This window comes from Hyperolius riggenbachi, chromosome 8, assembly GCF_040937935.1.
Source record: "Hyperolius riggenbachi isolate aHypRig1 chromosome 8, aHypRig1.pri, whole genome shotgun sequence".
Classification (NCBI taxonomy): Eukaryota; Metazoa; Chordata; class Amphibia; order Anura; family Hyperoliidae; genus Hyperolius; species Hyperolius riggenbachi.
In genome coordinates, this window is record NC_090653.1 from 222,490,175 (window position 1) to 222,508,376 (window position 18,202).

The window sequence follows — 18,202 nt, forward strand, 5'->3', positions numbered from 1 at the left end:
GATGTGGCCTTACTAGAGAGTTAAACAGGGGCAATATTATGCTAGGATCTCGAGTTTTTATTTCCCTTTTAATGCGTCCCAAAATTTTGTTCGCTTTAGCTGCAGCAGCTTGCCATTGAGTACGATTATTTAACTTGTTGTCGATGAGTACTCCTAAGTCCTTCTCCAAGTTTGATGTCCCCAACTGTATCCCATTTAGAGATGAGCGTAATGACGTAATTACGATTTCGCGAAATTTCGCGTAATTAGTGTAATTACGATTATGGCCGTAAGTACATAATCGTAATGAAGAAGGATTTCGTGAAATTTCGCGTAAGCGTAATTTTCGCGTAATTTTCGCATTACAATGGGTATTTGTTCATGCCGTAATTTCGCATTAAACGCTACCGTAATTTCGCGTTAAACCGTAACGCTCCGTATAATATAAAAAAGCCGCCGACTTTAAGGGTTAATAGCAAAGCCCCCTTAAATGCTAAGAGCCTCAAATTTGGAGAATATATTAAGGAGATCAGAAGGAATAAGAGGAAAAAGACCTTATAGTTTTTGAGAAAATCGATGTTAAAGTTTCAAAGTAAAAATGTATACATTTAAAAACCCGCCGACTTTAACGGTTAATAGCAAAGCCTGCTTAAAATTTAGGAACACCAAATTCCTAGGGTATATTAAGGGGATCAGTGGGAATAAGAGGAACATTTTTTTTTTCAAAAAGACCTTATAGTTTTTGAGAAAATCGATTTTTAAATTTCAAGGGCAAAAATGTCTTTTAAATGCGGAAAATGTCAGTTTTTTTTGCACAGGTAACAATAGTGTATTATTTTCATAGATTCCCCCAAGTGGGAAGAGTTTTACTTACTTCGTTCTGAGTGTGGGAAATATAAAAAAAAACGACGTGGGGTCCCCCCTCCCAGACCTCTTTAACCCCTTGTCCCCCATGCAGGCTGGGATAGCCAGAATGCGGAGCACCGGCCGCGTGGGGCTCCGCACCCTGACTATACCAGCCCGCATGGTCCATGGATTGGGGGGTCTCGGAAGGGGAGGGGCAGCCAAGCTGTCCCCTCCCCCTCCGAGCCCTTGTCCAATCCAAGGACAAGGGGCTCTTCTCCACCTCCGATGGGCGGTGGAGGTGGAGGCCGCGATTTCCTGGGGGGGGGTTCATGGTGGAATCTGGGAGTCCCCTTTGAAAAGGGGTCCCCCAGATGCCCACCCCCCCTCCCAGGAGAAATGAGTATAGAGGTACTTGTACCCCTTACCCATTTCCTTTAAGAGTTAAAAGTAAATAAACACACAAACACTTAGAAAAAGTATTTTAATTGAACAAAAAACATAACCACGAAAAAAGTCCTTTAATATTCTTAATTAACCATTAATACTTACCTGTCCCTTTAAATAAATGATCCCTCGAAATAGCCTCGGAAATGTTCTATCAGTTACAATGTAACAAAGTTATTACAATGTAACAACTTTGTTACATTGTAACTACGCCGCACCCGACGTCACTCGCCGCCGCCGCATACACTTACGCGTTCGTGCAGGACGCTAAGTCCCCGCAGCTCCCGCTGTCCACCCCGCCCACATCTGTCACCCACATCATGTGGGTGACATGTGGGAGAGGCGGGGAAGGCAGCAGGAGCCGGCGGGGACTTAGCGTCCTGCACGGAGTCCGGACCTGACAGAGCTCTGAGCTATATAGCTCAGAGCTCTCTAAGCATCTTTGAATTTGGGCTCCAAGGAGCCCCATTGGTCCTTAGCAGACCAATGGGGTTCCTTCAAATCAGAAGGAACCCCATTGGTCTGCTAAGGACCAATGGGGCTTCTTGGAGCCAAATTCAAAGATGCTTAGAGAGCTCTGAGCTATATAGCTCAGAGCTCTGTCGGGTCTGTGCAGCGCAGACGCGTATGCGGCGGCTGAGCGGCGAGTGACGTCGGGTGCGGCGTAGTTACAATGTAACAAAGTTGTTACATTGTAATAACTTTGTTACATTGTAACTGATAGAACATTTCCGAGGCTATTTCGAGGGATCATTTATTTAAAGGGACAGGTAAGTATTAATGGTTAATTAAGAATATTAAAGGACTTTTTTCGTGGTTATGTTTTTTGTTCAATTAAAATACTTTTTCTAAGTGTTTGTGTGTTTATTTACTTTTAACTCTTAAAGGAAATGGGTAAGGGGTACAAGTACCTCTATACTCATTTCTCCTGGGAGGGGGGGTGGGCATCTGGGGGACCCCTTTTCAAAGGGGACTCCCAGATTCCACCATGACCCCCCCCCAGGAAATCGCGGCCTCCACCTCCACCGCCCATCGGAGGTGGAGAAGAGCCCCTTGTCCTTGGATTGGACAAGGGCTCGGAGGGGGAGGGGAAAGCTTGGCTGCCCCTCCCCTTCCGAGACCCCCCAATCCATGGACCATGCGGGCTGGTATAGTCAGGGTGCGGAGCCCCACGCGGCCGGTGCGGAGCATTCTGGCTATCCCAGCCTGCATGGGGGACAAGGGGTTAAAGAGGTCTGGGAGGGGGGACCCCACGTCGTTTTTTTTTTACATTTCCCACACTCAGAACGAAGTAAGTAAAACTCTTCCCACTTGGGGGAATCTATGAAAATAATACACTATTGTTACCTGTGCAAAAAAACTGACATTTTCCGCATTTAAAAGACATTTTTGCCCTTGAAACTTAAAAATCGATTTTCTCAAAAACTATAGGGTCTTTTTGAAAAAAAATTTTTTCCTCTTATTCCCACTGATCCCCTTAATATACCCTGGGAATTTGGTGTTCCTAAACTTTAAGCAGGCTTTGCTATTAACCGTTAAAGTCGGCGGGTTTTTAAATGTATACATTTTTACTTTGAAACTTTAACATCGATTTTCTCAAAAACTATAAGGTCTTTTTGAAAAAAATTTTTTTCCTCTTATTCCTCCTGATCTCCTTAATATACTCTCCAAATTTGAGGCTCTTAGCATTTAAGGGGGCTTTGCTATTAACCCTTAAATTCGGCGGCTTTTTTACATTATACGGAGCGTTACGGTTTAACGCAAAATTACGGTAGCGTTTAATGCGAAATTACGGCATGAACGAAACGCAAAATTACGCGTTGAAAATTACGCTTACGGTATTTTCAATTACGATTTTAATGGCAATTACGCTACCGTAATTTCGCATCGTAATCGCAAATTTCGCATGCGTAATTATAGTAATGCGAAATTACGAAAATTTCGGCTCAACTCTAATCCCATTTATTTTGTATGGTGCTAGACCATTGGTACGACCAAAATGCATTACTTTACATTTGTCAACATTGAATTTCATCTGCCATGTATGTGCCCATATAGCCATCCTATCCAGATCCTGTTGCAATATGACACTATCTTCCTGAGAGTTGATGATTCTGCACAATTTTGTATCATCTGCAAAAATAGCAACATTGCTCACTACTGCATCTACTAGGTCAATAATAAATGACATGTATACATGTATACCATAGCTGTCTGGACACTATTTACATGACTTTTTAATGAACTGTAACTGGGGCTTATTTTTGGAGTAGGGTTATATTTCGAGCATCCTCAAAAATCTTAAAAGATCATGCTGCTAGGGCCTATTTTCGGGGTAGGTCTTATTTTCTGGGCAATAGGGTAAGTATAGGGATGATGATGTTTTGTTAGGATGACTGCAGTCCTGTTCTAGGTGATATTATTAAACACAATAGAAATAGTCCTAAGTGCAAATAGCACAGCGCCCTGCCTACACATCCTCTGAAATACAATGGCACGATCCTTTGTTGTTGGCATTTCTTTAACAATATAGGGAATTGATAATCTAACAATATAGGGAATTGGTAATCTAGTAAGATAAAAAAAATAAATACAGTCTTTGCCACACTCCATACAACCTTCCCAGGTTCTCTCTGATCTCTTTCACTCGACGCCTTCATCTGGCTTTCTATTCCAGTCACACATTGCTCTGGGACTGGAATCGCAAGATTCATTATTATGGGCTCTTGCCAGCGGAATCTCACAGAAGATTTAAGGTGGCTTTAACTGGATAATAAAAACCTCTTCTTAGTGCCACAGAAAAAAAACTTCACCAGCAGGATCAAACAAGGGACAGAGAGACAAGGAGGGAAGGGGAAGGAAAAGAAAGCAGAGATGGATTGAAGGAGAGGACAAATATCACCAAGTTGGATTACAACAGATATATTGCAATAAGCAAATGCTAAGTATAATGTCAGCAGTCTTAAAGGGGAACTGTAGTGAAAATAACATAATTAATAAAATTGCTTATTGTTTACAGTATTCATGTATAGATGATTTAGTCAGTGTTTGCCCATTTTAAAATCTTTCCTCTCCCTGATGTACATTCTGAAATGTATCACTGGTGGTAACATCTTTAGTTCTGCCAGGTGATCTGTATGGAATGTTTGTTTCCTGGGAGTTCTGTGAACAGAAAGAGGTATTGCTTGCTTGGCAGTTGGAAAAAGCTGTCATCTCCCACCATCCAACAAGGTTCACAGACAGGAAACTGTCAGGACCATGGTCATGACATCACACTGTGCAAGGAGTTTTACCACAAGATCAGCCACACAGACACTTCTTGCTGATCTATTCAAGAAAAGGTAAAACTTTCTCATGGGAAAGGGGGTATCAGCTAAAACGGTAATTGGGATAAAGTTCAATCCTGGGTTAAAGTTTCTCTTTAACGATTTCTGCCGCCCGGACGTGAAGCTCACGTCCGGGCGGCTGCTCTGATGCGGTGTCGCGCTTCGGCGCGCTCCTGCCCGCGATCACGGGCGCGCCCCCGCCTCCCCGTGGTGTCCCCCCGGTAGCCCTGGGATCAGTGAAAGGGAACATGGTTCCCGATCACCGATCCCTTTCCACTGCAGAAAAAACGAAGCGCTCACCCGTGAGGCTTCAGTTCTTCTGCCTGGAAGAATTTCCGCATCCCCCTTGTACTTCCGCTTAGCAAGAAGTACAAGGAGGGAAACCAAAAACGAAAGTGGCCATCTTGTGGCCAAATAGTAAAACTACATCTACACATTTTTTATATTACAATTTACACACATACTAACATTAAAAATTAGCTATTTATGCCCCACACCAAAATATTCCCCAAATAAAATTTTTAATTGGAAAAAAAAAATTACAATAAAAAAAAAAAAAAAAGGCATACATAGTTACCTAAAGGTCTGAGCTTTTTAAATATGCTTTTGAAGGGGGTATACTACAAACATTTTTTAAATTATAAGCTTGTAAATAGCAATGGGCGCAAAACGGAAACAATGCACCTTTATTTCCAAATAAAATATTGGTGCCATACATTGCGATAGGGACAAAATTTAAATGGTATAATAACCGAGACATACGGGCAAATAAAATACATAGGTTTTAATTATGGTAGCAAGGATTATTTTAAAGCTATAATGGCCGAAAACTTTTTCCATTTTTTTCTTATTAATCCTGTTAAAATGCATTTACGGTAAAGTGGCTCTTAGCAAAATGTACCACCCACAGACAGCCTAATTAGTGGTGGAAAAAACAAGATATAGATCAATAAATTGTGATAAGTAGTGATAAAGTTATTAGTGAATGAATGGGAGGTGAAAATTGCTCCGATGCATAAGGTGAAAAATCCCCACGGGCTGAAATGGTTAAAGAGGAACTCCAGTGAAAATAATGTAGTAAAAAAGTACTTCATTTTTACAATAATTATGTATAAATGATTTAAAGACAAAGACAAAGACAAACACTTATATTGCGCTTTTCTCCTGGCGGACTCAAAGCGCCAGAGCTGCAGCCACTAGGACGCGCTCTATAGGCAGTAGCAGTGTTAGGGAGACTTGCCTAAGGTCTCCTACTGAATAGGTGCTGGCTTACTGAACAGTCAGTGCTAGTCAGTGCTTGCCCATTGTAAAATCTTTTAAAGAGAAACTCCAACCAAGAATTGAACTTTATCCCAATCAGTAGCTGATACTCCCTTTTACATGAGAAATATATTGCTTTTCACAAACAGACCATCAGGGGGCGCTGTATGACTGATTTTGTGCTGAAATCTCTGGGACCGCGGTACTTTTGGCAGTTTGTTACAAAAGGTTCACAGACTGGAATTAGCTGTTTACAGCTGTCTCTAACAGCCAAAACAGCTAGCAGCAGCTACATAACCTGCCCACAGTAAAAATGTCACCATATAATAAATGTGAGAATGTAAATCAGGGAGAGGAAAGATTTTACAATGAGTAAACACTGACTAAATCATTTATACATAATTATTGTAAAAATGAAGCACTTTTTTATTGCATTATTTTCATTGGCGTTCCTCTTTAAATCCCTGATTTACATTCTGACATTTATTACATGGTGCCATTTTTACTGTTGGCAGGTGATGTAGCTGCTGCATGCTTTTTTGGCAGTTGGAAACAGCTGTAAACCGCAATTTCCCACAATGCAGCAGGGTTCACAGATGGGAAACTGCCAGGACCATGGTCCTCAGAGTTTCTTGGGGGAGTTCCCCTGATGGTCTGTTTGTGAAAAGGAATAGATTTCTCATGTAAAAGGGGGTATCAGCTACTGATTGGGATAAAGTTCAATTCTTGGTCGGAGTTTCTCTTTAAGTGATGTAGCAGAGCTTTGTGTACCTTATGATTATTGTTCCAGTAATAATGTTTTAGCATTGGTAACTTTAGCAGACAAAATATTCCAGCACATCTCTAACATCCCTTAAAATGCAGCTTTAAAGCAAACTAAAGTTTAAAAGCAGCCAGCACAAGTAGTAAAGGCTGCCCTGCATCAGCTATGTAATAATGTAATAGGCTGTTGGCCAAAGCTGTTGACTCTGCAGATTGCTGCATCACTTTCTGGTTGTTTTTGTCATGCCCCTCCCCCTACTGCTCAGCCAATCACTGGGCATAGGAGCAGCTGCGTGGATGGGGAAAGGCAGGGGCGTCTCTAGCCATTTTGTCACTCCAGGCGAGAAATCCTGTGGCACACCCCCCCCCCCCCCCCCCCCGTGATTGCCCCCAGTCCCATACCCCGCACCCCTCATGGTGAACACCACTCCTGTGGTGAACCCCACCCCCAAGACCCCCGAAAATCATAATGCAGCAGCGTTTCACCAGAAAATGTACTTATTGCGGCATGGGTTCACCAGAAAATAGTTGTTATGCAGCAGAGCGTTTCACCATAAAATATACTTATTGCGGCATGCACTCACACACACCACACACAGTACACACACACACACTATACACACACACACAGTGTACACACACACACACACACACACACACAGTACACACACTGCACACAACATACACACTATACACAGTACACACACACACACACACACACACACACACACACACACACACACACACACACACACACACACACACACACACTAGACATGCACAGCACAGTACACACACTATACACACACACACACACACACACACACAGTACACACACTGCACACAACATACACACACACACACAGTACACACACTGCACACAACATACACACTATACACAGTACACACACACACACACACAGTACACACACTGCACACAACATACACACTATACACAGTACACACACACACACACACACACTAGACATGCACAGCACAGTACACACACTATACACACACACACAGTACACACACTGCACACAACATACACACACACAGTACACACACTGCACACAACATACACACTATACACAGTACACACACACACACACACACACACACACTTTAGACACGCACAGCACAGTACACACACACACACACACACACACACACACACACACACACACACACACACACACACACACACACACACACAGTACACACACTGCACACAACATACACACACACACACACAGTACACACACACACACAGTACACACACACACACACACACACACACACACACACACACACACACACACACACACACAGAGCACACTGTACACAGCACACAGTAGACATACACTATACACATACAGAGATAGGAGGAGTGGAGTGAGACTGAGAATAGCCTGAGATGGAGCAGTTTATCTGTATTGCAGTCCCACATTACACAGAGACTAGTTGCTGGTAATAGGACTGCTGTCCCTGCCAATCTCTTACACAAGTCAGCAAGCAGCCCTCCTGGAGTCTAGGGACTGTCAAAACTTTTCAACCTGTTTAAGACCTTATCTGCACATGCAGTCATTATAACAATGGAGAGAGACCAGACAGATTTTTTCCCACTGACCCTCCAGACGAGTTCTACATCATGCTGTGTATATTTACCAGCTAGCCTGCCCTCTAATTGCACTTTTATCAGCTAGCCTAGTATTTTACATTGCCTTACATCAACAAACCTGAATACAGCAGACACAGGACCAACCCTAAATCATTGAATGAAAGGCGGCCTGGGGGGAAGTCAATGCCTGGCTGCTACACAGTCTCTACATCCACGCAGTTAGCAGTAGCAGAGAGAGAGGGACTGAATTCTCAGGAGTTGGACTCAGGAGCTGATGATGCTGTACTCCTCGGATCCCTGACTAGGATGAGTGCCTTCTCTCACTGACTCATTCATTACTGTGGTTCTTTGAATCATTGAGCTGAAGTCCAGTCAGCCCCGCTGCTGCTGTGTAAACTGACACCTGAGTCAGCTGAGAGGCATTTCTTCTCTCACTACTCAGTGCAGAAGCGCCCTTGCCTCTTCCTGTCGCCTTAGGCGAAAATTTATAGCTGCCTAATGGCTCGGACGCCTGTGGGGAAAGGAGTCCTAAACAAGCATAAAGTCTAGGCAACATGGTGGCATAGTGGATAGCACTGTCCCCATGCAGCATTGGGTCCCCAGTTCGAGTCCCAGACAGGGCACTATATGCATAGAGTTTTGCAAGCTCCCGTGTCTATGTGAGTTTCCTCCGCACACTTTGATTTCCTCCCACATCCCAAAACATACAAATAAGTTAATTGGTTCCCCTAAAAAAAGCTGGCACTAGACTACAATGGACATGTGACTATGGTAGATAATAAGATTGTGAGCCACTCTGAGGAACAGTGAGTGACAAGACTATATACTCATACAGCACCGTGCAGTGTCGAGCTGGAAATGCTTAGGAAATCCACTTGCTGGCCAAGCAGCCGTAATCAGGTGTTGCTGCTCACAGCGAAGACTTGCTGCAGGTTTTTATTGGGAGTGATAATCCAGGGTTACTGCTGCTTGGCCAATGGCCAGCAGGTGGATTTCCAGTTTTCCCACCAGTGTCAGACACCAGTCTGACACTGGTGCTTTGGAAGATGTCCGTGCTATATAAATACTAAATAATAATAAACTAATTTCGGAAACTTACGCCGCTTTGTTTTTTTTGACTAAACATATGTAGATTTGGGACAGTAGCACTTAGTGACACTTACTGCCGTGGATTTATAAAAGATATAGGGCAACATGCAATTCACTTTTTCTCCTGAGTTCTCTCCTAGGAGATAATTTTTCATATTCAATTTAAATTTACTTTTTAGCACGTACTGATATGACCCAGGTGTGGGTTACACATATTTGTTACCTAATTAAAAAAAAAATCTCCCTGTTTGCTGCATTATTTATCATCTGCAGTGTTCCCCACTGTACTCCAACCTTAGTAAACCAATCCCACCATGTACTGTATGTATTTGAGAAGATACAATCATAACATTTGTAGGCACATTTATTGTTGAGGTAAATTAATGTGGGCACTTTGCTGTGTTACTTGGGGCTGCAATGAGCATGACTGGAGCAGGAGATGGGAGGAGAAATGTGTTGCTTGGGGCTGCAATGAGCATGGCTCAAGCAGGAGCTGGGAGGTAAAATTGTTACTTGGGGTGGCAATGAGCATGGCTCAAGCAGGAGTTGAGAGGAGAAATGTGTTGCTTGGGGCTGCAATGAGCATGGCTTGAGCAGGAGCTGAGGGGTGAAATTGTTGCTTGGGGCTGCAATGAGCATTACTGGAGCAGGAGCTGGAAGGATAAACGTGTTGCTTGGGGCTGCAATGAGCATTACTAGAGTAGGAGCTGGGAGGTGAAATGTGTTGCTTGGGGCTGCAATGAGCCTAACTGGAATTGGAGCTGAGGGGTGAAATTGTTGCTTTGGGCTGCACTGAGCATTACTGGAGCAGGAGCTGGGAGGAGAAATGTGTTCCTTGGGGCTGCAATAAGCATGGCTCGAGCAAGAGCTGGGGGGTGAAATTGTTGGTTGGGGCTGCACTAAGCATGGCTCAAGCCAGAGATGGGAGGAGAATTGTGATGCTTGGGGCTGGATTGAGAATGATTGGAGCATGAGTCGGGTGGGGAAATGTGGTGTTTGATGCTTCACTGAGCATGGCTCAAGCATGAGTTGGGAGGGAAAATATGTTGCTTGAGGCTGTGTTGAACATGTCTGGAGCAGGAGTTGGGAGAAGAAATGAGCTGCACTGAGTATGACTGGAGCAGGAATTGGAAGGTTAAGGGCTCTGCCTCTCTCACAGGAGACCAGGGTTTGAATCTTGGATCAACCTGGTCAGTAATCCAGCATCTATTCAGTGAGAAGACCTTGGGTAATACTCCCTAGCACTGCTAATGCCTATAGAGCACATCTTAGCGGCTGCAGCTGTAGCGTTTTGAGTCTGCCAAGAGGCAAGCGCAATATAAATGTTCTGTGTCTTTTCTAGTGAACTCTTCAAGAAAAATGTGAGTAGTTCTAAACCGTAAGCAATGGTTCGCTGTGTCTGGCTTGTACCTTTACTTTAAAGAAAATTTGTGCCAGAAATGATCTTAATGATGTGGATGCATGTACATGTCTAATGGATGATAGTAAGGACTTCCCTGCTGTTTTCTTATTTTTAGTCTCATTTTCTAATTGATGCTTTCAGACTCTCGTGGTAGGGAATATGAAAGCAGGAACTCTTTGTCATCCTCAGTGTTTGTTAGGATGACTATTGATTCCCCTGAAATGTTTGTCCTAATTCCAACTGCAATTCTGCATGCTTAGTTTTGTCCCTGCTGTGTTCCTGTATTCAGGAGTCATGGCACGCAGGGAAAGAAACTGGACGCATGGACACGTGATCCCTGCCACAGGATTTTGAGAGTGGACAGGCAGAGCGCAGGCACAGCATTTGGCTGTGTGGGAAGCCATCCCGGCTGCCCGTGGACCTGTATAGCTACAACCTTTTTCTTCACTGAGGGTTGGTGTCAAATCACCCTCCTAGTGTCACCCTTCGCTACAAACATTGGATACCAGCATGGGCCTAACAATAGGGGAGGCAGCCACTGTGCCCGCGGGGGGGGGGGGGGGGGGGGGGGAGGGGCTCTCCTGGGGCCCGCTCGTGGCAGTTTTGGGGGGCTGGAGGGGACACAGCATGAGGGAAAAGCTATGGCCACACTCGGCGGGGAGGGGGGAAGCGGCAGGCAAACATACCTTCCGTGCGTTCCGGGCGGACGCTTCTCGCTCTAGTGACTGACGCGACTTCCTGTACAGAATTTCTGCAGGGGGGCCCGGTGGCCCTTAGTTACGCCCCTGGACACCAGGCAGGGCCGAATTTACCATAAGGCACTTTAGGCACATGCCAACAAGCGCCTGATTGTGGAAATCCCCTCTTATCCCAAAGTGCCTCCCGGCCCCTCCCTATGCAGAGTCCGAGCAGAGTGTAAATCAGAGGTTACTCACCCGCCTCTCGGCATTCCACTGATGAGTTCTCCCTTCAGTTGTGAGCAACTTAATACCACTGGCACCACTGGCTAGCTAATACTAAAGGCCCATACACACGGGGAACAACTGTCGCCACAAACACGTGGCACGCACATGTCTGAGCGACAGTTGCCCCGTGTGTATGACACACGCGCCACGAACTGTCACCAGATAGTGAAGTGGCCGTGCGCAACTTCTGTCGCCGCAACTGTCGCTAGTCCGCCACGCGTACTGCGTGTGTATGTGGACTAGCGACAGGAGACAAACGCAAGTGAATGGAGCATCCGGCGGGGGGATGTTCCCTTCACAGACAGCTTCCGCCGCGTCTCTGCCTTTCTGGCGAGACGTATGGATAGCTGTAGCCGCCCTGGTCTCTCGGCTGCATGTAACAGGGGACAGTTGTGCCCCGTGTGTATGTAGCTTTAAGGGCACCTGTAGCTACCTATGACGGGCAAGAGAAGTAAGGGAGAAGTAACAGCTGGGCCAGCCAGCACACTTGCGTGCATTGCGGCGAGGCCTTGTAGGTTCATGGAGGGCAAAGTCGAAGTTGCCAGGACATCTGTGCCTATAGGCTCCTGGATGTAAACCCGGGCCTGATACCAGGTACTGTGAACTTTCTTTGGTTACTTCCATCTGAGGAACTATGATACTTTTTTATTTTTTTAACCTGGTAACACTGTGGAATTGACTGGCTAGAGACCTTCTACCAATATAGGTTTGCATAGCAATATTGCATCCTCTGCCATAGACATTCATGGTTGTATACTTCAGTTGGTGCCAGGAATAAATACTTTTCAAGCTTCTGGATGCTCCAGACGGTTCCCAGATCCTCACTGGTGGGAGATCAACTGGACTTTGGACCTTACAAACTTCTAGATGTTGCCCAATTCTGTAACTACTTAATAGGCTAAGTGAGAAAACATTTAAAATATTGCGTACAAATATTTCACCTTTACTACTCTCTGCCTTCAGATGATGAAATCCAACCCAATCAACCCTTTTCTGATAGGCTCACAAAAGGGTTTGACATCAAACTGCTCACGTGACTAACACAGGAAGAGAGCAGCCCTATTCTCCTTGTAGAGTAAACTAGTCAGACTTGTCACGCTAAGACACGCTGTACAAAGAAAGACCGTCTAGCGTGTGAGTATGATGAATGCTCCCTTTTTTAATGATTACATTTTGAGATCAATTTTATCCAAATGATTAAAATATAGAAATCAGTTTATATAGTGTATAAAGCTTAAAAACATTTCAAATCAATGCAATCCAGTATAGCATCCCTTTAACTACCTACCAAACCTACCTACCTAACTACCAATGGGCGTGGTCGCAGCAGCAGCCCCAGGACCGCCTAACGCCAATTGGCATCAAGTCCTGGGGCTCTAATTTGCATAAGACCGCCCCCTATTCAGTCTCCGAGTGGCAATTGCCTCCATACACTGGGGAGTGATCGGCTGTCATAGGCTGAAGCCTATGACAGCTGATCACGCTGATTGGCTGGCAGGGGAAGGTAGGGAGGGAGCAGGGAATAAATGTAAAAAAAGGCATTTATAATAGAAAAAAGAAACACAGGGGGGGCGATCAGACCCCACCAACAGAGAGCTCTGTTGGTGGGGGAAAAGGGAGGGGGGGGGGGGAATCGGTCCTGTGCTGTGCTGTGCTTGGCCTTAAAGCTGCAGTGGCCAATTTATCAATAGTGAGCCTGGTCTTTAAGCGAAAATAAACGTATGATATAATGAATTTCATGTGTAGTTCAACTAAGAAATACAACATTAATAGCAACGAAAATAGTCTCATGTTGTTTTCCAGTACAGGAAAACTCAATTGTTATCTATGCAAAAGAGCTTCTCTGAGCTCTTCGACCCACTGGGTCAATACAGTCCTGTTTTCTAAAGAACTTGAACAGCCAAGAAACAGTGAGAGACCGCTTAAGATAAGGTTTTACTGCAGGAAAGTTCAACGAGTAATTATTTCTGCTTTAGTTTATTGCTTAAAGTACAGTGTGTGGCTTGTAAACTGCAAATATGACAGAATGATGGAATATTATAAAAATGCTCTATCATTGAAAATAAAATTGAGACTCTGTTTTTCTGCTACTAATGTTTTATTTATTATCCAAACTTCAGTTTTGCTTTAAGAGCGTTTATAAAAATACATAAATGAGTAGAAACGACAAGACAGAATAAAAACCATAGATTTATATAGAGAAACAGAGGTCAGTAGGGAAAAGGCTGAAGCTTTAAAGCAATTGCAGAAGACTAGAATGAGAGGCACGTTTGGTAAAGAATCCTGACAAGGTTGGATTGTGGAGGAGGTCAGATAAAGCAAATAGAAGCCAAGGGACTATACATAATAGAGGGATACTTAGGATCTCCCCTCCATGCTCCGCAGAGAAATAGAGTCAACTGATAGGAGCGTAATTATGGGCTAACAGCCTCTATCTACTTCTACTTATATGGAGAAAATACGTGCTAGTGCGAAATGTAGAGGATAAAAACAGGCGCACAAAATGGGATCAGAGTTATAGCCGCTTCAGGCCTTTGTGATACGTGCTGCCTTGTAAATACGAGGTTAAGATCCTAGGTGAGTCAACAGCTTTCAACGTCATTGTCGAAGGAAGAGCAGTGATTTAGGGGAAACAGCCAGCAAGACCCAGGTGGGCTTCAAATGAATGAAAACCGCTGAGCATAAGTACATAGCACTCCATCACCTGGACTCCTTGTTCTTCTCTTGCATAGATAACAGAGACAGATAGCTCAGATAGATGGATGGACAGATAAATAGATGTTAGGCAGTTACGGCCGTGTTTGAATGACACGGGCAATAGCTTTATGCTGAAATACTGTTAGGTATCACCCATGCAGGTACTGGGAAGATCATATAGATTCACAAAGAGCCAGTATTATATTTCCATTCCGATCTCGTATCACCTTCTAAATTAATTAACTGGTGATCTTCCCCTCCCCCAACCCCCACCTCTCAGTCCTATCACGACATTCATGCCCACATGTTATGACACCCCAACCACAATACACAATCTCCTTTCTGTGGACGCATTGTCTCTGAACATGTAAACACGTGTGAACACGTGCCAAAGCCGGAATCACGCTGTACAATTCCAATTGGAAATATTAGTAGATTAATGCACCACTCTACTGGTTTTCCCCAAAGTAGTTGGGGGGGGAATTTCAATAGACAACATATTTTTTTCTTTTTAGTCACGGAATTTACATTCTGTTTACAAAACAATTATTTAGCATGCTCATCAAGATTATGAACTTACATTGTAAGCATATACATCTACAGAAATAAATATTCATGTAAGAAATGTTAAGTATAAATGTACATGGCGTCGCAGCCCATAGCAACCAACATACCACCTTTTTTTGTTGTGATTCCCTTAATATGCTGAAATCTGATTGGCTCCAGTAACTCACAATTCATAATTACTCTGCATTATTGCATTCAATTAGATGAAGTTGTGTAAATTAGACCAAATGAATAGAGAAAAGCCATATGGCAAAGCAGTGGGGTTGGAAGGTGAGTGGGTAGTCACGACACGTGCGTGTATTTTGTGTCGCACGTGTATCTATTTGTGCAAGTGTGAGGATGTGTGTGTGTACAAAGCTATGTGTGTTTATGTCAACAACAGAAGGGTAACAACAGGCACTTCTGGAGTATTGGTAGAGCATAATACCTTAATTAATAGGAATATCACCAACATGAACAGTGCATTGCAGCAACCATCTTTTCATTGTTCCCTTGGACTGGAAACCACTAAAAAAGGGGCATCTGATTGGTTGCTATGGGTTACTGCCCTGCATCACTCATTGCCTCATCTTCTAAAATATAATCCAGCGTAGGCAAGTGAGAAGCATGTTTATGTATTAGCTAGAAATAGTGTTGTGTGCAGCTGCTTGTTATGTTTTCAGATGCGCCTGACACTTGTCTTACAACCTGTTTATTGACTCTGTCACAATGACAGGTGATTGCTAGTCTCCCATCTTCTCTAATTTTAGTCTTCATGCTCATCATATTGCTTAGTTACCACACCCCTCCTGTATATTTTTTTACTTTCTCATTTATCTTTTATTACGCCCACATTTGTATGTTTTTTCTAACTATGCTCAGATTTGTTTTTTTTTTCCTCTCCCATTTACAAAGCATCTCCTGTTACCTCTGTACTTCAACCTCTCCTATTTCCTCTCCTGCTCATATACCACCCATGTTGATTCTCTTCCCAGCCTAATAAACCTACATCTCCCCCCATTTACCATTTCATGCTGTCGTATCCAGGCATCTCTTACCTGCAGCATCACTTTGTAATGCTCCTCTGGTTTCCGAACCACACACATGTTACATCCCATGTTAGCTTGGAGAGGGTGCAGGTCTGTGATGGACAAGGGGGTTGGTTACCCCCCAATCTTGCCTGGTTTCCAGTTACAGATGTCTGCTCTCTTCCCCTTCTTTTGGATCCAAACCTAATATCCTATAGAAGGGGACCCAGATCAAAACTAAATAACCTTTCGATTATCCATCCAGAGGGCTCAGGTAATCCATTGGAAGCTGAGAATGATAGGCAGGGGGGAGGCTTGACATTGAGAGGATGAGACCAGCAGCTGGCCCCCTCATTTTGCAAAAATGGGGTGCCACTACTCCTCCCCTCCCCCCTATGAAGTAGTCTCTTCTCCAGGGCTGCCTTGCACTGCTACCCAGGTCAATGGGGTACCAGTACATATATACTTATGTCCAATCAGACTCCTTCTCAAGATGTTGCTGTGCTGGTCCTCAGGATGGATGGCCAGTGGTGGTTCCTCATGCTATCCCCTAAGCTGACACATACAGAACTGAAGGCACCTGTGCTTAATCAGACTGCTGCAGAATGCACACACTCATGCGTCCTTGCCTGTGAGTATCTCTGAGCATCAGCATTGCTGGGAAGGTGGGAGGGAGAGCGGAGCTGGGAGGGGGATGTGAGACTGAGAGAGAGAGAGAGAGAGAGATGGAGAGAGGAAGAGAAGGAGAGAGAGAGAGAGGGAGGCAGAGCGGGAAAGGTAGCTAATAAATATGGATGGTCTTTGGTGTAACACTCAGAGCCAATCTGTTAGACAGGCACGAAAACTGCTGAGAGAATTTCATCAGCTGCACAGTGCTTTGCCTATGTAAGACAAGCAGGGAGGGGGGACAGAGGAAACAGCAGGAGGATGGAGGAATGTAAGGATGAGAGGTACCAAGTTATCCCTAATTATAGCCAAGAACTAAAGTTACAATTTTCCTATTAAAAAAAATAGATACTTAAGGAAAATGAAGAAGAGAGAACCTGGACACGAGGTCATCACTGCAATGGAAATAATGGACTCGGATGGATGGACATCTTCAACGCAGCATCTTTTTGGTCACAGAAGAATCCAGAAAAAAATACACAGCGTGATTTTGTATTGCTGCTCACGCTAAATAAAAATTAGCTTCGCTGCCGTTGTTTTTAATTCAGTATCCTTGACCTTACCTCCATGGTGACAACTGCCACTAAATCATTCTTGATGGTTAATGCATTCTATCAAATGCAAATTACAGAAAAAGCCTTTAATTTGTTGGGGTTTTTTTTTTTTTTTTGCATGTGTGTCTCATTTTGATTTAGGAATTATTGGTCAGTTAGTTGGTTAGTTTAAACTATCTATAGGCTTATTATTAGCCAAATTAGGGCAGGTCTAATTTAGGCCTGTTTAGTGCTAATCCCGATAATCATCTGGGCATAGGGTGAAGCCAGAAGCTTAGAGATCAATGATAAGATGAGGAGTAGATCTGCGAGTCTGTGTTCTGCAGATGTGTAGCCATTTCCACTGGATTTATGTCATATCCTCACGATGAACTAATCAAAATAGCAGGCCTAAAGGTGGCCATACACTGGTCGATTTGCCATCAGATTCGACCAACAGATAGATCCCTCTCTGATCGAATCTGATCAGAGAGGAATCGTATGGCTGCCTTACTGCAAACAGATTGTGAACAGATTTCAGCCTGAAACCGTTCACAATCTGTGGTGGTGGTGGTGCTGCCGCCGCTCCCCCCGCCCGCATAAACGCATACCATACCTTCTTCGCCGGCGCGACTCCCCAGGTCTCTGCTGTCTTCTTCCCCGCTCTGGTCTGGTCTCCAGCATGCTTCACTTCTTCCTGCCCGGCAGGAAGTTTAAACAGTGGAGCGCCCTCTACTGTTTAAACTTCCTGCCGGGCAGGAAGAAGTGAAGCATGCCGGAGACCAGACCAGAGCAGAGAAGACAGCAGAGACCAGGGGACTCGCGCCGGCCGGAACAGCCAGTAATGTATACCCGCTGTATTGCGTCGGTCATTTGAACGCCGCCATCGACGCACTCCCGACCCGCCGGCGATCGAGAAAAATCTTCCGCCCAGACGGATCGACGGGAACGATAGATTTCGGACGGAAATCAGTCAGCGGTGTGCGCAGCGATTGCACAGCCGATTCGATCACTGTGATCGAATCGGCCGTATATCGG

At 44.3% G+C, this 18,202-nt stretch overlaps 1 protein-coding gene across 2 annotated transcripts in view; it reads right to left on the bottom strand.

The window, feature by feature from the left end:
• The window catches only part of PDZD4 (PDZ domain containing 4), a 217,153-nt gene extending 200,554 nt beyond the window's left edge, over positions 1–16,599 (bottom strand). For both annotated transcript variants that reach the window (XM_068248207.1, XM_068248205.1), the window contains exon 1: positions 15,996–16,599. In XM_068248207.1, the coding sequence (XP_068104308.1) occupies positions 15,996–16,055 (60 nt within the window). In that variant the 5' untranslated portion in view covers positions 16,056–16,599. The remainder of the gene's footprint in view (positions 1–15,995) is intronic.
• Between the last annotated feature and the right edge of the window lie 1,603 nt (positions 16,600–18,202).